The sequence below is a fragment of the Conger conger genome, chromosome 14, assembly GCF_963514075.1.
Source record: "Conger conger chromosome 14, fConCon1.1, whole genome shotgun sequence".
Taxonomy (NCBI): Eukaryota; Metazoa; Chordata; class Actinopteri; order Anguilliformes; family Congridae; genus Conger; species Conger conger.
In genome coordinates, this window is record NC_083773.1 from 18,152,126 (window position 1) to 18,176,436 (window position 24,311).

The window sequence follows — 24,311 nt, forward strand, 5'->3', positions numbered from 1 at the left end:
CGTCTTTTTCCAACTTTTGATGCTCTTCCTGTCTTGCCAGGCGTCGCCCAATCTGAAGAACCGCTCTCTCTCTCCCGCTCTCCCATTCGGTACTTAAATCCTCTAGTGCCCAGACTGAGATTTCCCAAAAAAATCCATCCAGCACAACGGAACTGAACAATCATCCTGTTTTTAAGGAGAACACTTTTTTTTTGCTTTTTGAGAACCATTCCAGAATCAGAGTATAAATGTGCGTCCCTTAACTTCTCCATTCTGTGGAATGTCTACTGGTTCCCCACAGGGTCCCAAAACACTCTGTTTTTCCAAACTCTATGGATCCAGTGGATTAAATCTACTTTTCCCACGAGAAAGATGAGAAAACCTTCAGCACGGACTCCATCTTGTCCTCTCTGTTCTTCACTAAGTGGCATGTGATTTCAGCCGAGTACCTAAAATGGAGTCCTCCTGCCCTACATACAGTACACTGTTTGTTGTTCCTTACTTGCTCCAGTGCCATTACAGAGTTGTAGCCAATGGCTTCAAAGGTCCAGACCTTTAAAACACTGTGATTTAAAAATAGGTTGACAGTAAGGAGTAGCCCTCTTCCGAGTTTATTCTCTCTTTCCTGGTCCAGGTTGGCTAATGACCTTAGAGTGTATGTAGCCAGTGACTGTTAATCTGCAGTTTGTTAGGCTAACTGTACTTCCTCCTCATTCTCTGACTGTTAGATACTACAATGAATTCTGGTGTTTAATCTTATTTGTTGATGTAAATGGTTAGTCGGATGGCAGACATAGGTTGTAGTCATTGTGGTTTGGCATGCAAGCAGTACTTTACCATTATTTTATCTAATTTGCCGAATTGAAATGATTAAGACATGGCTTGTATTTTTCAACTGAGTTATGTATCCCACCTGGCGCATGATGTCTTGTGTGATTTTTTTATGGCGTTAGATGACTGCTGCTTTTCTTCCACTCCATTTCATCTACTTCATGCGTCATATTTACTGTCCTCCTCCTCTCTTGTGAAACGTTTGCCCAGATCAACATTGTAAAATGTAAACACAGTCCTACTGAAATTGGGTCACAACTTAGAATAAGAAATCATAACTCAAAACGAGAAAAGAGGAGTTTAACTTAAAAGTTTGAGCCCAGACAAATTTTGTTGCCTAACTCAAATCGTTTAAGGCGATCGGTTTCCTCAAACCATTTGAGTAAATTGTAAACTGAGCTTATTTTTGTTTTATAATGTAGCTGAAACTATATGTTATTATTTATTTTTCATGAATGGTTGCTGCTCTAAGATTGGGTCAGATCAGATACTGTCTTATATGTCTACAGTGATTTGACTTGTCATTGCATCTGTCATGTTGTGTTAATCCAGATGTTTTTGGATGTGTGTGTGTGTGTATGTTGTTTATGTGCACGTGTGTGCATGTGTGTGTGTGTGTGTGTGTGTGTCTGTGTCTCCCTCTGTGTAGCTCTCTCCTGTGTTCAAGTTTCCAGACACCAAGCTGTGAGTGCAAGGAGAGGGGGATTTCTTGGATTCTGTCTTGCTGGTGAAATTTGTGTGCCTGGAGGGGGTGCGTTGGCGTGGGGGTGGATGTTGCTGGATTTATGAGGTGACCCCCATAATAAGCCAATCCAGCCTAAAATACTTTTATGCTCCCTTCCCACCACCTTGACCAATCTGAATTCACCCTCTCCTCCCAGCCTCTAGGGGTCAGTGTGGGAAATAGGGTCAGCATTAAAACCCAGGAGAGGAGTGGTATTTTGTGGCCTCCAGCCTAAGTAGTTACATCAGCCAGATAATGCGTTCGTTCAAATCGCTCATTTTCACTCCTTTCATCTCTACTGTACCTTGCTTCCTTTTATTGCTTCATACTGTACAGTAGCTCCACCCAACGTAGGACTCAAAGAAGAGGTGCAAGGATGAGACACGAGGATGGAGGAATCGAGGCAACATGAATTAGGCAAATTGAATGTCCTTGTTCAGTCAATCATCAGTTTGAAGCCATGTCACTTACAGACACGGCTGATGTGGAGAGGTGAATCCACAAGTGGATTAAAGGCTGCACTCGTGTTTCCTTGCTCCCACCTCCTCCTGCATTCAAATTATTGCAATGTCTAAAGATGGCAGACTTTAATCTATTTCCGGGTCAGGCGAGGAACAAGGAGACAAGGAAGGATAAAACAAGCAATTGGAATGGACCCAATGAGTTGAGTGGCTGAAGTGACCGGAGTGAACACTCATGTACTTTGTGGGAAGCTCGTCTTGGGAAAGACTCTTGAGTCACAACTTGAGGAGTTCATCCAGGACATCACTGTCAGGGTGAACATCATGGCATGTCATGGACGACTAAAAGAACGAAACATGAATATTTAAGCAACACTGTATGTCCCAACAAAACTGCTGGTTTATTATTTCTCTGTGTGAACCCTCATGTTAAATGTGTCCATTCCATCGGCAAGGCGTTTCTTAAGAGCTGTCCATTTTAATTAAACACATTACACCTGTGCAGCTGCAACAAAAACAAGACCAGAATGTAGTGTTCAGGTGCCTCAAACTTCAGTCTCAGGGGACCGCAGTCTCTGCTGTTTTTTGTTATTTCCTTTCAATCAACAGCCAAGTTAGACCTTGGAAACAAGGTGTGGAAAGTTTAATCAATCGATGGCTTAATTTAAGCACATATGTGCAGGATAAAAACCAGCAGACACTGCAACCCTTGACTCAAGGATTTGAGTGTGAGATCCCTGGTATTGGGGATGTTAATTTGTTCATGCCAGTAGTGTCCAGAGGTAGAAAACCCAGGCCCAGAAGGTTATCTCTTATATTTTGTTCCAATCTCCTGGATATCTCAATTCTTCAGCCAAGAGGTAGAACTAATTAGTGAAATCAGATGGCTCAATTGGGTGGAAGAAACACATGGCAGGACTTTTACTTTCTGACTGCTGGACCTTCCACTTCTGGTAGCCTCATACCCATTGACCAGAGACAGCTCCAGACATTATTATCTGAACTGTGATATAGTGATATACAGTCAGGTCCATAAATATTTGGACATTGATAAAGTTATTATTTTAGCTGTCTACCACAGGATATTGGAGTAAATAATTGGACAATCATCGTTATTTCATTGGACAATCATCATTTTAATCATAGATTAAATTTGAATTTCTTTATATACTTGGTATATAACTTCCTGATGTCTGTGACCAATTAACATCATCTGTCTGGATATCATATTTTCAGGTCGTCCTACAAGCGATATTAAAACTTGAACTTTGAATGGATCTCTATGGGAATTGGGGGGTGGGGCTAGTTTCAGCTGTACATTATGTCCTGGAAAACATTTGTTGGCTAAATGGCTTTTAGTCATCAAGGGTCCAAGATATCAAATGAGCCTCGAACCATCATGCTGTTGTCAGATATGCAGTAGATATGGATGGATCACTTCAAGGGTTGTTTCTCCTTAATAATTGCCCTACTGAAACCAATGGAAAAATGTATCATATTCATTATTTACTTCCAACACAAATATCTTGTGGTAGACAGCTAAAATAACAATAACTTTGTCAATGTCCAAATATTTATGGACCTGACTGTAGTAATCAGAACAGGCTTGGGTGATGATTTTTAAGTCTTTTTACAGAAATTAAGCAATTGACATCCCAGCATGCTCGGGTTGTGTATAAGAATGCTTGGCACGCCTTTTTCCCTTTTATTTTATCTGTTAAGGCTCGGAGTGATTGCAGTTGCTTTGAAAGAGGGGTGGCTGTTGGGGCATGGTTATCTGATGACATCAGTACTGAAGGCTGCTGACGTTCCTTGAGCAACAGTGGCTAGGTCTTGGGGGAAGAACTAGCAGAAAGGCATACTCCTCAACCTTAAGTTTGACTTAAGAAGTGTTTATTAAAAATGCAACTGCACAAATGATCGTTTTACCTACATCAATCTATAGATATTTGCCAAAATTAAGGAAACACTTGAGTAGATGAGGGGTATAATGTCTACTGAAAACACGTGCCTCTATACTGATGTGGCTTGAGTTAAGGAAGTAACAGGAAAACAAAATGGTGCCTGGAAATGCCTGCTGAAATTGCCTCCATGAAGTACCCTTTAATCTTTTGAAATGCCCTCTTGTTCCATTTCCACTCAACTTGAAATGTGTTCAATTATTAATTGAAATGTTTTCTTTGGTTTTTCCATTCCCTGTACCATTTCAAGATCTTCTCTGTCCTTATTGAATGGTGCCTAGTTATGGAAAACTGTTACTCTGTTATAGAAACAACTGTTAAACTGTTGTTTCAAATTGTGTGCTCAAATTTGACTTTCTTCCTAAACACCCTGTCTTCTTGCTATTGTCCATGTGAATAGCTTTTCTGTTGGAGTTTAACAGGAAGCTATTCTATCCTGCATTATATGTATTATTGTCAGCAGTTTTACTTCCAAACTGTCAGATACATCCCCCATCCCGATTTCTGTTTCTTCTGCAAATATAACTTCTCTGAGAAATACGTTTATTAGGGTGCTTTGTGTAAATGAGGAAGAGCAGAGGTCTCAATTTCTGGAGCATTCTGCTCCTAATTTCTCTTATCTTCCCCCTTTTTTGCTACCCCAAAGGCAATTTTATTGCACTTTGAGAAATAATTTGTTGTTCCTCTTCTAGTGGTTTAGTTTTGAGAGATTCTGTAAAACTGTTTGTTTCAAAATGCACCCCCTAATTCTTAAAGAATCATGTTTCACAACATCCATCCTTTATTGTAGTATAAAACACTGTGTCGCTAATGAAGCTGTACACATATGTAGCTGTCAACTCTTCCCTGCTGAATCTCTTCACAGATTAGCTATTCAGTATATGCAAGATTTTACTGTCATAAAGCAATATAATTTTCCTGTTGTAAATGACCTTAACCTGTTCTCTATGTTTATTTATAGATTTTTTTCTCAAGTGTTTTCAATTTCTCTTTTTTTAGCAATAATAACCATTTAGCCACCCTGCATCCCATTTTAACATTACCGTGTGTTCTTCAATGGTAGTCAACTTATTTCTCTGAGTGTTGTTTTTATATATTATGCAAATGTTGCTTCTCCTGTCTTAAAGTCTTATGGAAAATGTGCTCATACAGTTAACTTATTTTTCTTTAATTTTGGAATGAATTTATGCTGTGTATCATAACATTTTGTATATATATTTTTTAATTAGCACATATTATTCACAGTTCTTTAAGTTGTACCCATTCTTCCTAATGTTATCTCTCATCTGACTACAAGTGGCTTTTAAATAGATTTTGAGGATGTGCTTTTGACTGGGCAAATATGTAAAACTAATATGTGAATTTGTCATGGCAATTATTCTCAGTCCAATCATATCAGCTACAGTTACAGAGTTGTGTAAAATGCATACATGGACATGAACTTCCTATTTTAGTGGAGGCAATCAATACAACTAATTAGTAATCAGTTTAAATTTCCTCAAGCTATTTTTAAAATAGTCTGTGTCTTTTCCTTAATGGTAATTTAAGTCAGTAACACCATCCCTCGGTTATTACATTACATTACAGGCATTTAGCAGACGCTCTTATCCAGAGCGACGTACAATAAAGTGCAAATCTAGAGTCCTAGAGTGATCATGTCTTGTCATGAAGTGCTGATGTTGTCATATTGTGCTAGTGGCCTCAAGCATATTAACATGAGATGCCTCTGATTCACCCCAGAAATCAACTATATGATTTAATCTCCTCTTTTTTAGCTGTCAAAGGCAACGTAAAGTGACAAAACACAATGAAAACATGCTTTAACTTCAATTATACAGGCAGAATCATGACTGAGAAAATCTTCCATCAACTATGTAATAAAGACAGTTATGAAATTGGCAGGTAGAGGAATGACAACTGACCATTGAGAAGTTAGTGAAAGAAATGATGACTTAATTTTTTATTTTGTTATTAAATCCATCAGCTTTAAAATGACATTAAATTAAAAAATATATATATGAAATATATAATATAATATACTATAATATATAGTCCTAGACTATATATGAAAAAAAAAAACCATCAGAAAGTGAACTATCCTCTTAAGGCCTGTTGTACACAGAAATCTGCCCTAAGTGGCCTGGCTATGAGACACTGATTCCCTGAGCCAATCAGAGATGCAACGTGACCCTGTCCTAGTTAAGCCAGAGTGTTTGTCCTGCAGACTCAAGCCTACCCAAGCCAAGATCATTGGTCTGACACTGAGCTATGGTCCACAGATCTGCCCCCTGCAGCCCAGGAGTTATCCATACGCTCCATCAGTTCTCTCACCTGGGTGTCAGCCTGGCTGCTGACCAGATAAGACTCCCCTCCACGCTTGCACATATCACCATCCACACCTTTAATAACCAAATCTCATATTATTTTTAACTGAAAATGACTAGCATGAGGTATGAAACTACAATCTTTAAAAAAACACCCCTGAAAGTATCTCTACTTCACCTATTTCAATGACATGAGGACATTACGACTGCTACTGAATCCACATGCCATGTGTCTGTTTGAACCCCAAGCTGTTTGCTGTTTGTTACAGGTAAAATATAGGTATCCTGTATAGAATACCTGTGAGGATAATTTATCACCACAAAGACCAACAGCTATTCCATATTGTATTCAGTCATTTCTGAGGTACTCTAGGGGTATTCAATCAACACATACGTGCACTTTGCCTGGCTTGGGTCTGCTATTTGCACTTTTGTGAGTTTCAATGGGGTTGTTAACAGCACTAATCTGCAATGTGAATCTGACCATGAGCGAGGGGTTGTGATGTCATCCTTATAATGGTCTATGTTTTGATACTTGAATGATTCTGCTTTTATGAATATGTATATTGTATGTATGTATGACTGTTTGTATTTGTTTATTTCTGCCATATTTGTGGGATTAAGAATTGAGAGCGGGAAGATTAAAGACTGTAACATATCATGGTACCAACGTCTCCTCGTTCACATAGTGGGGGGGATAACATCAGACCGAGAGAATGACCTCAGGTTGACCTCACTACAAAAAAAAATCATGTAAATAACCTCAAGCCTTTTTTATTCTTTTTTCATAATTGTAAAACTAATAAATTAAAAAGAAATGGTAACCCAATTATTTCTCCTAATTATTTAAAATCATCTTTTTATCTAGGTAAAATATGAGGATTGTTGGGAACAGGATGGTTCAGACCTATAGGTGAAACAGGTTGCTGTGAGACCCTTACTATGCTGTTTGGCAACTGTTAAGGTACATTAGGACACAGGGCAGGTACATTCTGAACAAAGGGTGTAGCTGAGTAACTCCATGTCGGCCATTTTGTGATTCAGCACGGACAGAGTTTCCCTGTGTTTGACTGCCAGTGCCAACATCATCCACTTATAGCAGCTCTTAGTCTCTGCAGTTCTGCTGCTCGTTAGGGAGTATTATATTTCAAAACTCCTCTATCAATCAATTCATGCTTCATCCAAATGGTTTGCATTGTCCAACCGTTTCTATTTCTCCAGTGGTACATTTCAATGTGTCATTCATGTGAAGGACACATTTAAATATTTGCACAAATTGTACAGATTTTTTGCACAATTTTGCCAATTTCTCATTTTTTCTTTCCTTTCCTTTCACGTTGTCTAACTACAAGATTTACTACTGACTTGATTTTCTAATAATTATTACTATTATTTACTTTATTAAGAAATAATGAAATAAAAAAAATATATATATACACTTTAGTGCCGCTCCCCAATATAAATTGGAGTTTAAGACCTTGTCACAAAGCCCTGGTGTTTTGTATTGACACTAATTATGCTATTATAATGTGCTCGTCGCAATTATGCTGTAATGGATGTTGCCAGGGACCACACGGCTGCAAGAAGGTCATAAATATTCATGATCTACAACACTCTTTCAATGACATCACATCACATGCAGTCAGTACATTTTTTAAATACACCTTTACTTGTGCATAGATTGATACATGCGCATAATCTTTGGTAAGTGCTTTGAAATATATAGAAAAATGCTACTAGTACACACACATACACTGAAGCACCCAATCATCTCAGCATCTCAACCAGTCTGAAAGGAATAGATAGTGATATTGAAAATGTACCAAAAATATTCACAGTGTCTGCTCAAAAAAACAAACAAACAAAAAAACTTAAGAAATTAAAGCTGCCAAGGCTTCCCAAAACAAAACTCCCAACCCATAAACAATAAAAATACAACATTAGGATGAGGATTGATTAAATATAAAACTGACAATCATTTTCTGTCTGAATATGAAAGTGAACTGTACAGAACTCATGAGTCACCATTTCATGGACAACTAAACTAAGGTGGAGCCAGTTTCACAGAGACAGATTGAGCCTAGTCCTAGACTAAAATTAATTTTTGAATGGAGATTCTCCATACAAAACTCTATTTAATCCACGACTAAGCTTAATCTGTTTCTAAAACCAGCACTTTAACCGTTTTAAATGGCTATCATTTCTAAATCTTTACATGCCTTTGGTTAATCTTTTGCATCATTGGTTAATGCTTGTTTACTCAGAAGGGGACAGGAATAAACAGACAGACCAACTGGGTAGTATGAATGCATCCATACTGTTCAGTTTAGATCCATGTACACTACTAAGAATACTTCCACATTTGAAGCAATATGTTATCAGCCTTGTACAGTCTGTGATTGCTGGCAGTAGCTGTCTGTCAGCTTATTCTGGAGTGAGCGCGGGGCTAACGGGAGTCCACGCCCATCTCGGCCCCTCCCTCGGGGAAGAGCAGTCTCCTCAGGATGGGAGAGTAGTACGGCCCAAACACGGTGCGGTTGAAGTTCACGATGCTCCTGAACGCCCCAGCCAGCTCCTGCAGCTCGGGGGCCACCATCAGGAGGGCTGGGGGCACTGTGGGGTCCCTCTGAGAGTTTGGGGCCCCCAGCACTGCAAGCAGGTAACTCTGGATACGGGACCCTGCTTGTGAAAAAAACACGTCAGATATCTCTCGCACAGTGAAATTATGGCTCTTAGATGCAGTGGAAACAACTTTATTTGCAGTTATTTGACTCGTCCTTCCACATATAGTAGCATAGATTTATGAGCAATCTGAGGTAGCATTGGTATTTGCATACCTTTGCACTGTTGTTTTTTTCATTGGTAGAGTTACAGAGGTGTTGACAGGTTGTGCAGTGCCACGGAAGAGTGTGCTAGCAGTGTTAGCAGATGGTATAGAAGAGTGTGCTAGCAGTGTTAGGGGGTGGTACAGTATTACAGAATAGGGTGCTAACAGTGTTAGCGGGTGGTGCAGAGTTACAGAGGAATGTGCTAACAGTTTTAGCGGGTGGTGCAGTGTTACAGCAGAGTGCGCTAGCAGCGTTTGCAGGCCGTGATGCTGACCTATAAGGCTCCGGACAGGGTTGTGGTCCTCAGCCAGGCCTGTAATCTGCCCCTTTAGCAGGCTCTCAACCCCAGGGGACAGAGGCACCCCTCCCTGGGCACTTAGAGCCTGCTCCACCTGCTTATAGAGCTGCTCCCCTAGAGCCAACAGTGCCCCCTGCTGGTCAAAGCTTCTGAGTGCACAGGAGAAAGGCTTCATATACCATCCTCAAAATCCAACAGCATACTTACCTGCCATTTACAACAGATTCTTAACTCTGTTTCAATTCATCACATAGCAGCAGCTAATTATGAATAAACTCTGAAATGGTTTATTTTGGTAGATATTAAGATGTAATTTCAGAGATACCACATTACACTTAATTTTAACATTTAAAAAAATCTGAAATAAGACTTTCAGCAGCACCATACAATGATAATCCCACTTAATATCTGTATGTTCTGTTGTGGTGGTTAAGGTACATGACTGGGACACGCAAGGTCGGTGGTTCTAATCCCGGTGTAGCCACTATAAGATCCGCACAGCCGTCAGGCCCTTGAGCAAGGCCCTTAACCCTGCATTGCTCCAGGGGAGGATTGTCTCCTGCTTAGTCTAATCAACTGTACGTCGCTCTGGATAAGAGCGTCTGCCAAATGCCATTAATGTAATGTAATGTAGGCAACCCTATAAATTACTCCTGTGCCAACTGTAAAGTAACACTAAGAATAATGGAATATTCTTCCTTCTTGTTGAAATGTTCTCCCTTAGCTCTAGGGCACCCTCACTATGTGGATCTGTGCCGACCCACGCAAAGACAAAGTTTAGGGACTATGGGAATGGTGGACTGGTTTTGGGTGTAGCCAGACACTCTCTGCATGTTTCCCCCCCTTTGTACCTGCGTGTGTGTTACCTGTGCCCTACAAGACAGACAGCTCAGCCAGAGTTCATCACCCTCTCTTACCTTTGGTGACAGCCCTCCAGTAGGGCTGTAATGGTCTGCTTGAGATTACCTACAAACCCTGGCACTGAGAACACAGCGCCCCCACACTGCGTGCTGGTCACCAGCAGTACTGCAGCCTCCAGAACCAGCAGGTTTAGTTTCTGGCCCAGAGACTCCATACGGGCCTGGTCCATCAGAACCGACTGTGAGGGAGAGCGGGGAGGTGATGATTTAACCTTTCATTAACAAATTACTGTAACACTGTGTAATTACAATTTACACAGACACCGGCTTCATTTCAGTAGGGCTAATAGGCAGACCTGGGTCAATTACATCCAGTCCTCAGGATCCACTTGACAGAAGGTTTTTGTTTTGTAACCAGGAACTCACACACCTGATTTAATGACTGAACCAATCAAACCACCCTTGGATAGTTAAATCAGGTGTGTGAGAACAAAAACCTTCTGTTAAGTGGGTCCCGAGTTCAGAAACACTGAAAGAGTTATCTGGTCTGGCAAACCAAAAGCGTCAGCTACATAACTGTAATGTGAAACAATTACACAATTGACCACGGTCTGCTAATAGGCCCACTGGGGCTTCACCTCAGGGTACGGCTGGCTGTCAGGATCCCAGCTCAGCAGGAGGAAGTAGGCCCGATTCAGCACGGCAGTAGGACTGACTGGGCTGGAAATATGGGGTTTGGTTCCACCTTGCTCTGAGCTCTCACTGCTGGAGCCAACTGTGGAAGCGTCCAACAGTGCCCTCTGCAGCCAGGCACTGGTATTGTCCAAGGAGACTGAAAAAAAATACAAGATGTTGCTGCAGACATTTTAGCATTCAGGATAGGAGTACTTTAAATGCATTTTATTAACCACCATTTTAATATGTTTTAACTGCCATATATATTGCTGTTCACCACACCGGCTACCCACAATTCCCTGAGCTCACCTTGCTTCTTGTCCAGGAGCTCCTGGAACTTGGCGCGCTCGTATTGGACGGCCTGCTGGAGGAGGTGTGGCCTAAGGCTCTGCACAGTGAAGTTGACCATGTCCATCTTCATCAGACCCAGCACCCGCATGATCTCTCTGGGGAGGGGGGGGTGGGGGACAGGTGTGGCAGAGGGATGTTTAGAGTGGAAGTGTAGCATTGTATTTAGGGAACTGGGTTTGTAACCTTAAGGTTACAGGTTTGATTCCCAGGTAGGACACTGCTTTTCTACCCTTGAGGCACTTAATGTGAATTGTTTTAGTAAGTATCCAAATGTATCAATGGATACTATGTAAAACAAAAAATGCTACTGTCATGTAAGTCGCCCGAATTGAGATCTTATCTCTGGTGGCTCCCCAGCCCAGGAAGTGTAAGATGAACGGTGCCCCAGGACCAGCCCTGGCCCCCCTGTTCCTGAGAGGTCCCAGCATGCACAAGGGCCCACCTCCTGTCCCCATCACTCACCTGAGCAGGTCCACGGGGTCGCTCTGGTCCCTCAGTTTCCGGATTTCGGGGTCTCGCACCGGGGCACAGAGGGAGGCCATGGTGCCCACGATGTAGGCACTGAGGCGGGGGAGGTCCAGTGCCCCGTGGGCAGCCTGCTGTCGGATCAGAACCAGGTCCAGAACCTCGTCCAGCTGGGCCCGGAGAAGCCTGTGGCCCGGCAGGAGCAGAGACTGCAGGATCTGGGGATTACAGCCAGCATCAGATGTGCTATCAGGGGCCTGAGAGGTGCTCTTTCTGCCTTTTCTTCCCTTCTGTTACTCTGTAAAGTGTCTTTGTGCCAGTCCTCTGTGAAAAGCACTATACAAATTAAATTAAATTGAATTGAAGCTGCAGCTAAACTGGAGCTCAATCTAAGGACATCCTGTGATACTTGGACTTGGACGACACAACACAGTCTCATGTCATCGGTAATGCTATTTACTATGAGCTGTTAGTATTTTTCTCTGGGTGAATGGGTTAGGGTTAGGGTTAGGGTTTGAATTGAGGAAGAAGACTTTGAATTGCTGAAGAGAGAGTAGTAATGTGATAAAAAAGGTGATTTTTCTGATTTGGCCATGATCTGAATTTCTGGCATTTACTGATAAAGTACTGTGCAGAAAAAACAAAAAAACAATAAAATTCAAAAAATTCAAATGGGTGAAAAGATTTTCAAAATTAGAAACCTATCCCTGAGGGATAGAGAGAATGGGTTTGGATGAGCCACACTGATATTGCACCAGTAACACCTATAATTTAATACATACCTCTTTCACCTCCTGCAGAAGCCTAATTGCATGGGTATAATCTGGAGGACTGAGTGACAGCTGAGCTCGCACACTATCCCAGAATGCACGGTGGACAATCTCCTTCACTCTTCCCGCCAAGCTGAAAACACAACACACACACACACACACACACACACACACAGTCGTATCCCAAAATTAGCCGTATTATTGGCACATGTCATTATACAGGCTGTCCAGAGCCACATCCTTGGTTGTGTAAATACTTATTTATTTATTTACTTTTACTTTTTAGACATAAATGGGGAAGGGATTATGCTAGGGATTTATTCATTGTACAGGGAACTGTAATAACTGATACCCGGAAGGGTATCAATATTTTGCCTGAAGCACTGACAATGCTGACACACACGACATGTCTGTATTCAGCGCGAGCACGCAGAAGACACTGCAAAAATAAAATTAACTGGTTTCTACTTGCCTGTCTATGGGAGGGGTGCTCTGTTTGAAGCAGAAGTCTCTGTCGACCACTATTTCATGGGCCAGGGTCAAATTAGTTGAGCAGCTGTCCGCCTGTGTCATATCCAACAGATAGCTCTGTGGGGGGGGGCTGCCTAAAACAGAATTATAGAAACATTCAGAGGAAGAAGTGGTTTTACATAGACATTGTAAATTAACGTATGTCTTTATGAGATAAAAAATTCAATTTATTGATATATGACACATATCCTGCATATATCTATATTTATATTGCATTGTAATTCACATGTATGCATACAGTTACTTGATTGTGGATACTGTAGTCTGATTATAGCTATCCCTATATATTTGAAATACAGTTCGCAAGGCATTGAGACCGCCGCGAGCTGAGACGTGATTATCTTGATTACCAATCGGGGACTCCGGCGTCTGGAGGTTTGGCATTTCCGAGGGCATGTCGTTGTCTGGCGCGTCGACGGTGTTTTCGTTCGGCATGATTAATTTATCACTTGGTCAAGGACAACTAAACATTCAGAAAATATCATTCAGAAAATATCATTCAGAAATGCATTCTTGATGTCCACATACACGAAAGAACATAATTTCAAGGTATCAGGCGCAATAATTAACTTACAGGCCTACTGATGTTCAGATGCCAAGCTTTAGAATAAGTCCCATAAACTGAAATAATTGACAGTGCATTTGAAATAATAGACAGTGCATTATGCATTTTTTATATGTAATGTTTAAATTGTTGTAAGATTTCAAATTAATGTTCATTAAAAAAATATTAGATTTTTTTAACAAAAAAATAGAGTGCAATAAATTGTCTTAACTTGTTTTAACAATATTGTGAGATTAATTAACGTTACAAATAGACACGAACATAGGCTACATTTTTGGAAGATATTATCTTATTATTTGTTTGCGCTATTCACTTATATAGTGCAGACTAAATATAACATCATCTCACCATTCAGCAACGCAAATATATCGTCTCACCTGCACTTTTGGAACTCTTTTGGACGCTTCACGTCTAAACACAATTGTCCAAAACGTCAAATGACAGATCGCTACCTAGTTTACCTTCAAGATCGCTACCTAGTTTACCTTCAAGGCTCCTGTACCTGTGTCCTGTGATTGACATTAGAAAACTACACAAGTTTAAATTTTAAAAATGGTATAAACCAATAGGCACGATACTTGGGGAAGGCTGTCGCTTATTGTAGCAGTTTAAAATGTTTGTCGTTGACTCTGGCGCTGTTTATAGACCTTGTGATGTCTATGTTATTAAATACTGTCATATAGTTAATATTTTAATTCCTGTGAATATTTGGCTTTTTTCGAGTTTTTCCAAGTTTGCGGCACCTTGCATGTACATTTCCCCTATTTTAACTACAGATGGTCTGTTCCAGCATGGAACCAAAACAAACCGTATTGCCCCGCCTCCTCCCAGCTCCTTCTGTATCAGCTGCAGAAAATTGGGTAATTCTTTGACACAATGCAGGGTTTTTTGGACCACAAAGGTTGTATAAAATGCAAAAACTGTTTTGTATGCAGGATCTACATTCACAAATCCCGCCATTCTGTTTTAGAATCTATTGGTATTCTGCTCCACTGCAAAGGGAAGTTTCGTTTGACAGCGAACCGGAAACTTCCCTGTTGAACGCTACACTGTGGGATATTTGTTTTTAAAATGTGCAAGCATTTTCCCCGCTCCATGGTAACGAGATATACACGTGATCTAGTAGTGTCATTATTAGTCAATATTAGAGATGTCAAAGGGTGGATATCACAGGTTATGTATAGCAATGTGGTCTCCGTTTTGCGTAACAAAACCAATGAAGACAATATTCTTGTTTAGGTGATATCGGAAGTTAAACCTGAGAGGGACATAAAGCAATGCAGGCAAATAATATCCAGTAACTCCTCATAAATACATAACTTATTCGGGGTTCATCTCTCCATTCTGTTGCTAGTTTATCTCCCCTAGTTTAGTAAACTGGTCGATGGTACAACGTGAATGCATCGCGGTATTGTTCTTGTAATAATTTAATTTCAATCGTTTTCATTATGCAGTATGCTTAGACAATAATTATTTCCGTGGCCACGGATATTACCTTTTAGACCTAGGCGTGAATTTAAGATGAATTTGACGGCTCGGTAGTACTCGTCTTGCTGGTTCCAGTCATTGCGTATTGCCCGAAGTTTTTGTAGAGATGAAAAGTATAGTATTTTTGACTGATTCAAAATGTGTTGATTTAGGATTAGGTTTTTTTTCGACACACCACATTAACTAAGTACAAAAGTACAATGAGGGGACAATATACAGCATTTCTTATTAAGGCCACTAGGGGGCAGGCGTGGTTAAAGGGGGCACGCCTCTGTAAAAGAGGGTACATTCAAGGGCAAGCATGTCTTGACCTTGGCTGTAAACACTGTAAACACCATCTATAGTCTCCAGTATTCACTTACTAATGACTGAAGACGAAAAAAATTGGTTAATTTGGGGTAATTTGGGAAATCTTAAGTCTGAAATGGCATTAAAGGGACTGTGTGTGTGTGTGTGTGTGTGTGTGTGTGTGTGTGTGCGTGTGCGCGTGTGTGTTCTTCACAAAATGCCCATACTATTTACCAATATATATACCAATTTCCCATACTATTACATTGTATATCAACAAGCACAATACAAAATGATAAATAATATCTACTGATAATACTGCCAAGCCCATATTTAACATTGTTACCACAGCGTTGCAGACATTAGGAATGGCTAGAAATGTAATGTGAGAAATACAATAATCAGTTCAGACATGGCATCCATCCACAGCGCATCGGAGAAAGGGTGTCATCTCCATGGAGCTCTGTGGGGCGTTGACGAGACTCATGTTGCCCAAGCACTCAGAAGAGTGTCAGGTTTCCACACGATGGGAAGGAATGTCATCAGCAGGCTCTATTGGCTATCATGCAAAAAACACACAAAAAACTACACAACCCTCACCTGACCTCTGAATGTACCCAGGCTCTCAAACTAATGAAGGGGAACTAGACACTAGCTCTCAGCACCTGTGGGAGATCCCATGGAATCCACCGACAGTACCATATATATACTGTATTATAACAGACATCTTCATTTCGGACTGTCGTCTGAAATTAGGCACGTTTGTTGAAACCGAGGTGGCACACTCATATGAGCACTTCGTCCAAAACTTTAAGAGAAATTTATGATAAGAATACAAAAATGTTCTCACTTGAGGCCCAATGTCTCCCATTATGTATTATATATACAATATCTATATACTTCCAAATTATTAAGTTGAACTAATGTACATGTACTGCATATGTATAGTAATGTGCAGACGTATTTGGCATGTGTAAAACTAATCTGTAAAGTGAAGATGCTTTCAAATGAAGTGAAAAATGTCTATATATAAATATATATATATATATATATATATATATATATATATATATAAAAGTTAAAAAATCATTATCAATATTTGTTGTGACCACCCTTCACCTTTGAAACGGCATCTGCCAAAGACTTTTAAACCTCAATGCTTAGTAGCAATGTATTACTTATTAACTCACCCAAACAAAAAAAGTGCCAAACCAAAGATCAGAGAACAAATATCCACCCATACTCTGTAACGATGGGCAAGAGCTTATCCACTTCTCTGAAGCAGCGTTCCATAATCGGAGATCGCAGATTCCCTTATAATAAACAATAATCTAGTTACAGGTATTATATTACCTGGAAAGTGTACAAAAACATGGACTATGATCAGTGTTAAGGACATAATAAGGACTTCATTTTGTTGTACTTTTAAGGAGTGTTCTAATACACTGGAAGACCATGACCTTTATGATATCCACCAGAAATTCCACTGAATTGCATTCAGCTGTAGAAGGAATCTAGATCAGTTAATGATTATTCATTATGTACAGAAAAGCAGCTGGGAGTCCTATTGCTCCCTTGCACTGACACAATGTTTGCAGGTCGGCTGCTCTTGGTCATCATAATGCAATAATGTTTCTCCAATATTGTAAGTTGCTTTAGAAAAGGGTGTTTGCTAAGTGAATGTAATGTAATATACTGTAACCGAGAGCTTCTATTATGCAGTCAATCGGTGGGAGTCAGGTTATCCGAGAGAAGAGACAAAGTAGGAATGGCATTCATAATCAAGGGTGCCTTTGTCAGATGAGTTCTTTACCACTTTGTCTGGATCCACCTCAAGTTACTGTACTGTGTGCTGAGCAAACAACAAAATTAAACTGCAAGTCAATTCTTGAGAAACGGACTTGATTTAAGAGCCAAAGTCTAATTACAGTACAGGTGAAAGGTAATCTGATGACTCGCAACTTCCTGAGAAAGGACATTATTTATTCAGCAAATTCATCTCACTAAGTGCCACACAAGATCACCCAAGACCATCAAGACATCCGCTCAATGAAAGGATGGTCTGATGAGGACGGTCTATTAGCTTCTATCTATGTCACTCAAATGATGTTTTCTAAAATTCGCAGTTGCCTGGAAAACCTGTATGTCTAAAAATAGTTGTGCAAATTAATTTCAGTATGATCAAGTAATAAGCTACAAAGATAAAATAAAAATATATTTTTAAATGTATTCATTTTATATATACATTTAATTTTAGAAAATATATTGATACTTCAGTGCAATACATTTTTTTGATAATCTGCAATGACGATGAGCAAATACTGAATTTAGCATTTAGTACATGTCAAACAATATACACACTGCAAAAAAACCCCAAAAAGTCTTAATAAGTATCATACTCTTATATTTAGACTTCAAATCTTATTTCTATTACCTTTTTGCTAAATGAGACTAAAGAAAAAATGGCAATGGGATGAGAAAATTTGACTAATTTCCAGATTTGTCAATGGGGTGAGAGAACTTCACTTAAAACAAGCTACTATTGTCTACTGGAGAGAAAAAAAAGATCTTAAGACTGATTACAAGACTAAAAACGCTTGTTAAGACAGCCATTTTTTTCAGTGCACACATTTTGTCCATTGAAGGCAGTTTGGCAGACACAGTGAATGCAGTGTCAAAATGAAAGGCATCTCATCGGTGTTCATCTGCACACACCCCTTTAGCGTGGGCATACATTACACGACTTGCAGGTTCCTGAATGTTCAGATAGGGAAAACGTTACAACTCGCTAAGTAGGAGATACTATTCCGACTGACCTGACTGGTTTACAGGCTCCCAATGTGAGCAGATTCTGTTCTTATTCCCAATCAGGAGGTGCTTCCTTTTATGATGTTTTTGTGTAATCTGGTCGGCAGCCCGTATAGTCTAGATACTATCATCCAACTGGCTGTCATATAATGTATGCCTGCCCTTAATTATTTAAACTGGGAAAGTATGCAGTAAAAGAGAAAAACATGGCAGGATGCTCTCCTCAGAAGAGTCAGTCTGTAGGGTGGAGTAGCAGCCTATGGCTGAATCTCATGCCATAGGCCTTTGCCCCACAGACTTGTGTACACACAGCCTGTGTAAATATCTTAATTGTGTTTCAATCAATCTGGTGAGCAGCTCACGGCGTGAGTCATGCCACCTCCTAGCTACAGCCAGGCAGGGAGGGTGGGGAATGGTCTCCTGTGTTGGGAGAGCAGTGTTTGGGGGGCAGTTTTTTGGGTTTGGGTGTGGGGTTGTTTTCATTCCCTCAGTAGTCCCAGCTTCCTTAAGGCCTCCTGCCTCACCTGTCCTGGCTGGTTCCAGGGCGTCATTGCCACAGAGATGTTGTTTGGTAACAGGGGCTTTTGGGCTGTGGGCTCGGTGGCCGGGGTGTCCGGTTGGGAGGCCGCAAGTTCCTTCTTGTCTCTGAGCGAGGTGGCGCGGATGCGGGTGCGGGGCTTCAAGCCCGAGCTATCGACGCCCACACCTGAACGGTCCAGGGTGACGGACTTCCCCCCGGTGGGCAGGGGGGGCCGTGAGCTGGCGGTGATGGGAGGAAGGTCGCTCCTGGAGCGTGGGCGGGTCGTCGCAGGATGCTGGGACCGAGCGACGGGCGGGGGAACAGCCCCCCCATCCTGTAGGAGCCCCAATTTCGCCAGAGCCTCCCTCCTCACCTGCTGGGGGTCCATCATCCCCCTCTCTCTGGGCGAGGTGCCCAAGCAGTGTGTCCTGGGGTCCGTGGTGGGGACGGCCGCTTTTTGGGTCGACACGTCAATGCTGGGTGGGAGCTTTCTGGGTTTAGGTGCAACCATAGGAGGGGTAGCTTTGGGTTTGGGGGTCTGGGGAAGAAGTGGATGCTGGGAAGGTGAGCCAGAGGGGCGATGGGATTGGCTTCCCTCGCTGGGGTTATTGGGGGACAACTTGGCCCTCTCTCGGTCTCCAGAAGAGAAGCTCTGAGCGTGCTTCTTCAAGGGTGGCTTCGACCGTAGCTCTATCAGACCCTCGTAAGACAGGGGGCCCCTGGATGGGCCGGTTTTGGGCCGATCCTCGCGCCCTTCTTTCCTGTTTGGAGCCGTGGCGTCCTGCCCTGTGGATGAGCGGTGGCAGGGAGAGGCAGTGGGTGCAGGCCCCAAGCCAGGCTCAGTGATGGGCTGGCTGCTGTTGGCCATCACCAGTGGAGTGGGCACCAGAAGGCCTGGGACAGACTTGTGCTCTCTTCCCACCTCTCCTTTGGGACCATCATGCAGATGTTTGGAGATAGCTGGGGGGGGGGGAATGAACCCTTTTTAGTAACCTGGCTGAAACCAAAAATAACACCAAAAATCTACATAATGAGAAATAGAACATCAGTGGTACTTGTGCACCTCAAATAGGCACCCTAAAAAAACCATGGTCCTGGCATGCATCCTGCCCTGCCAAAGCTATTGGCCTATTACTGCCAATTCAAGACATATGTTTGTATTCTTGTCAATACACGACAACCATAAAAAGTCAATGTTACAAAACTCAATTTAGTTCAGGAAAAAGCTTAATCTGTGTCCATTAATCCAGCCCTACAGTTGTAGTCTGTTTAGCTAAAGCTTTCGCAAGCCTATTTGAGGGTGTGCGCAGACTTAAATAAATGCATGCACAAAAAAAAGGGGAGCAGGGAGTTGTGGGAGACTGAAATTCCAATTGCAGATATACAGTAAAATACTGGATGATGATTGGTGGGGTCAATGAGCACACGCCCCTCTCTACAGATTAGGCTATGAAATCTTCAGCGTTTCAGTGCAGAAGGCATTTGAGTAGCAGTGCTGACTCACAGCCTGACAGGGAGGCGGAGAGGTGGGCGATCTTCTCGGCCAGGCTGCTGGGGGCGAGATGGAGGTCAGGCTCATCACTGGGCAGGTCACTCTCCTCCTCAGCCTCCAGAGACTCCAGGGTCTCCTCCAGGAACAGGATACACTCTCTCTCCTCGGCAGAGAGCTCCTCCAGACTGCCATCGCTCTGCCGTCATACACACAAATTTAATTGGACAGTGAATGATTGGGAAAAGGTTGCGCTACACCAAGTGAATTCTACAAGGTCTTAATTATCTCAAAAAAGAGAAGAAGGTTGCACATCCAATAATAAAAATCAGACGGATCACTATTTCACGATTTATTGAAGGCCAACCCTAATCAAAACACTAACTCGTTTCGGCTGAAACAAGGCTTCATATGCTCTGATGATGCGTTAGTGTTGCTCATCTTTTTGAGTGGCTAAAAGATGATAAGAAATACACTCACCTAGCACTTTATTAGACATATTTTTTAGACTTCTACTGCTGTAGTCTATCCAGTTATGATGCATTGTGTGTTCAGAGATGCTCTTCTGCATACCACTATTGTAATGTGTGGTTATTTGCGTTACTGTCACCTTCCTGTCAGCTTTGACCAGTCTGGCCATTCTCCTCTGAGGTCTCTCAGTAATAAGGCGTTTCTGTCTGCAGAACTGCTGCTAACTGGATTTTTTTTTGTTTTTTGCACAATTCTTTGCAAACTCTAGAGACTAGTGTGCGTGAAAATCCCAGGAGATCAGCAGAGATACTCAAACCAACCTGTCTGCCACCAACAATCATTCCACGGTCCACATTTTCCAATTCTGATGGTTGATGTGAAAATTAACTGAAACTCCTGGGCCATATCTATATTATTGTATGCATTGCACTGCTGCCACACATTGGCTGATTAGATAATCGCATGGAGTAGGTGTGATAAAGTAAAAATGTTTCTAATAAAGTGTTCGGCGAGTATACATCTTGGGTATGGCGATGTTTATGGCTACAGCTGTGCAGTGAATGCAAGAGAAAATGCTCATGGGCGACTCACAAAACCAGAGTGGATGCTGACAACACTATCACAGCTGCCAGCACTGTCCATGCCACCCAGCGTCTCCACGGTGATGCCTCCCGGCTTTTCCACGGCAACGTCGCCGAGCCACGTGTCACTCTTTGGCATGGCAAGCTGAAAAGTGATAGGTTGTGCACTCAACGACTGCTGATGACTGGCTGAAAGCAGTGGAGAGTCTAAAATTCCACACTGGACGAACACACACTGCAGAACATTTTATGGAGCAGCTTATTTGTTGCAGAGAAATTAGCCTTTTTTTTTCTAATGTTATTCTTTAAATGTTTAGTAATACATAGCATGCACGCTTATAATAATAATTAGTAATACTGCACTAGAGCCTGTGGCTATGGTTGCATACATATGATGCTTTATGTCTTTAAATGAACAGGGATGATATCGCGATTCTGTCAGTTGAATAGGATGTTGAAACCTGTAGCATATCTAATTATCTGTCAGCAAGAGCAAAGGCTAGTGGATCTTCCACTGTGTTTAGTCAAGGGCATATCTGTGTACATTTAAAATTAAATGAGAACATACACAAACACACACACAAGCATGCACACGGGAATCTGTAATCCCCTTATCTCCTTACATAACCCTGATGGTATTATGCCTGATCATGTGCTACTGGGATGTACGGTAACAAGGGTACCTTAGTCTATAACTGCACTGTCCACATGACACAGATAGCATAAGCTTATTTTCTGTGGAACATATTCAGTATCAATAGCAGAACTGCTGTTTTGGTCAGTTACACTGAAACAATGGTTGGGACATTTTGCCAACATATATTATGCAGTACAGTTCACATTATTAATGTAATGCTGGTGAAACTAAATATATGCATTTCATAATGGACATGACAACCTCCACCTTCTAGGCTTTTTAAATATAGCTCCAGATAAAGTAAAATAAACTTCCAAAAGAAAATTACAACAGAAAAAATGGATCTGGTTGAATATTTTCCTTTTGACAGTGGGATTTTGACAGTGCTGCTGTTTTTTCTTGTTTATAAAAAACATCAGTTTCTCTGGGAAAACAGAATGTTAGTTCAATAGAGATCACTTTGAAATAGAGATAATGTTTCAAAAGCTTTGCATAAAATGGGTTGTGGCATACATTGCCTTTATTCCGTACTAATCTCATGCAAATATCTTTGTGACTGTAAGTGATAGCACCAATATGAAAAGCAGAAACCTAGCTGTTAGTTACATAATAGCTGTTTTCATTTTTTTTTCTCCACTAGTGTAATTTCCATAATAATAGTATAATAGTATGATTGCATAGAATGAGCAGTCCAATCCCCGATAGAACATACTGTATGGACACTGTACATTGTATTGCTAAAGATTAACTACCTGTGTTGAGTCTACAAAAGTATAAAAGATGTGACGTTTGTATTTCATAATAACATCATGTAGTTTATGAATAATGCCACAGTGGTTAATTCAGTCTGGTAGTAGGGCTATTCCATATTTCAATGAAACATATAATTGTGCTGATGGCTGTCTGTCTGTTCCTACTGTCATAAAATATTGTTTTACTGTTTTCCTTCATACCATTGTGCCATATTATGCACAAAGTTATAACAAATCACAAGCTTTTTGTTTCAAAACGTAGAACTTTCAAAGGCCGTTGACTGAGACGATTATTTGCGAGCAACCCACCGTCGCCGTTTACAGACTTGTTATGTCACAGATCAGATGATAACATTGTCGTGGTTAATTTGTAAGCGTTTCTTATTGCCTCCGGCCTCTCCCACAGAAGACAAGTTCAGTAGCCTAGCATGGACAGCCGAACAGTTCAAAAGCAGGCGCAAACTAGACACAACATATCCAGTTGTCCTGCGCTTCCCAGTCGTTTAGCGAGATATATTGCCCTAAGAAGACACCGTGCGTGCGTGCGCGTGCACATATTTCCATAGGTTATCGTCTTTAGATGAAGTTACCTATTTGTTTGGTCTTGTGGTATTTATAAGAACAATAAATACAGTAAAACACTGACACAAAGCTAAATTATAATCTACACGACAAAATGAGAAACTGGCTATCTACTGACAATATTATATTCAAAGGGCAACATTCTAGTCTATGATAATAACCGCCACAGGAAGACTGCTGGGTTAAAATAAATAAATAGCGATATGTCTACGCCCGAGGGTCATATTAACATTTATTCGTTTGTCACAATTGATGCTTCTTCAAACGTAGGCACAACAATGCTTGTCTTGTTGATTAAATAGGCTACATAAACACGACGAGAGTAAGAATACTAACTCAGCCGATCGAAACGATTCTTAAAATAGCGATGGTAAGCTATAACGCATGGATCCTGAAATCAACAACTGTCACACATGAGAGGGAGATCGTTTCTATTTCGTTAAGTAAAGAACTTACCTGTACAATGAGGCAATTGCTTTGAATAGTAGGACAGCGGTATTCCAAAAGATATAGCGCCCTTTACATATACCCTCGAGCGCAGTGCAAAACTATGTAAGTAGGCTACTGTGTAATGAGCACGGATGGGCAGAGGTCTTCAGGATCTAGCACAGTCGCTCCTTATCCAATCAGCGCTATGACACCAGAGCCATTTGCAGGTCTAACCAATGGAAATTCCCGTTAAAGTTGAATCATAAATGCGTCCTAATTCTAAAGTATATGACTTATACATGTAATATTTGACAGGTACTGCACATGTTTTTCAGGCCTGCTAGTTGTCTTCTTATAATTATTTCATGCTGTAGTAGTATTCTGAGGTGTATGAAGGTCTTGGGGTAGGGAGAGTGATGATAGTAGGCCTATACTACCTACTACTATACGATTAGTATTTGTACAGCTTCAGATAATAACATTTGCCCATTTGCCACTGTAAAATCCTTTCATTGCAAACATGCTGACATCTTTACACGTTATTATTTATCTGACTTTTAGCCAAGGTGACTTGCATGTTCTGCTGATGGGAGGCTGGTCTCTCCAGGAGTGATTGAGTGGCAGATATGGTCCTGGTTTATGC

The 24,311-nt window shown here is 41.2% G+C and overlaps 3 protein-coding genes across 5 annotated transcripts in view; 1 reads left to right on the top strand and 2 right to left on the bottom strand.

Moving 5' to 3' along the window:
* Positions 1-7,109, top strand: part of LOC133109387 (ankyrin repeat and SAM domain-containing protein 1A-like) — a 61,895-nt gene extending 54,786 nt beyond the window's left edge. Inside the window, exon 26 of the mRNA XM_061218710.1 lies at positions 1,460-7,109. Coding sequence (XP_061074694.1) covers positions 1,460-1,541 — 82 coding nt within the window. The 3' untranslated portion in view covers positions 1,542-7,109. The remainder of the gene's footprint in view (positions 1-1,459) is intronic.
* An 817-nt stretch (positions 7,110-7,926) lies between these two features.
* LOC133110198 (T-complex protein 11-like protein 1) lies at positions 7,927-14,138 on the bottom strand. 3 transcript variants are annotated; one of them, XM_061220127.1, is made up of 11 exons: positions 14,001-14,138; positions 13,633-13,679; positions 13,409-13,521; positions 13,000-13,132; positions 12,540-12,660; positions 11,755-11,975; positions 11,251-11,387; positions 10,905-11,098; positions 10,324-10,505; positions 9,383-9,552; positions 7,927-8,959 (listed from the first exon to the last, which is right to left on the bottom strand). In XM_061220127.1, the coding sequence occupies exons 3-11, from the start codon at positions 13,491-13,493 to the stop codon at positions 8,727-8,729; spliced, it is 1,476 nt and encodes a 491-aa protein (XP_061076111.1). In that variant the 5' UTR covers positions 13,494-13,521; positions 13,633-13,679; positions 14,001-14,138; the 3' UTR covers positions 7,927-8,726. The 3 variants fall into 3 exon arrangements, with proteins under 3 accessions (XP_061076111.1, XP_061076109.1, XP_061076110.1); XM_061220125.1 differs by having other exon boundaries at positions 9,383-9,555; XM_061220126.1 differs by lacking the exon at positions 13,633-13,679 and having other exon boundaries at positions 9,383-9,555.
* A 3,468-nt stretch (positions 14,139-17,606) lies between these two features.
* On the bottom strand, positions 17,607-23,810 carry LOC133110600 (specifically androgen-regulated gene protein-like). The gene is made up of 4 exons (XM_061220818.1): positions 23,696-23,810; positions 21,279-21,413; positions 20,232-20,415; positions 17,607-19,687 (listed from the first exon to the last, which is right to left on the bottom strand). Exons 2-4 carry the CDS (start codon positions 21,405-21,407, stop codon positions 18,687-18,689), a joined length of 1,314 nt encoding a protein of 437 aa, XP_061076802.1. The 5' UTR covers positions 21,408-21,413; positions 23,696-23,810; the 3' UTR covers positions 17,607-18,686.
* Positions 23,811-24,311: the final 501 nt, after the last annotated feature.

Coding starts and splice junctions, on each gene's coding strand:
- LOC133110198 (XM_061220126.1), bottom strand. CDS start 13,493: ATGCCGAACGAAAACACCGTCGACGCGCCAGACAACGACATGCCCTCG. Junction 11,976..12,539: donor TTCTGCAGGAGGTGAAAGAG/GTATGTATTAAA, acceptor TGTAATCCCCAG/ATCCTGCAGTCTCTGCTCCT. Junction 11,388..11,754: donor GACCCCGTGGACCTGCTCAG/GTGAGTGATGGG, acceptor CCCCCTCCCCAG/AGAGATCATGCGGGTGCTGG.
- LOC133110600 (XM_061220818.1), bottom strand. CDS start 21,407: ATGCCAAAGAGTGACACGTGGCTCGGCGACGTTGCCGTGGAAAAGCCG. Junction 20,416..21,278: donor TCAGCATCCACTCTGGTTTT/GTGAGTCGCCCA, acceptor GTATGACGGCAG/AGCGATGGCAGTCTGGAGGA. Junction 19,688..20,231: donor CTCCGCCTCCCTGTCAGGCT/GTGAGTCAGCAC, acceptor CCCCCCCCCCAG/CTATCTCCAAACATCTGCAT.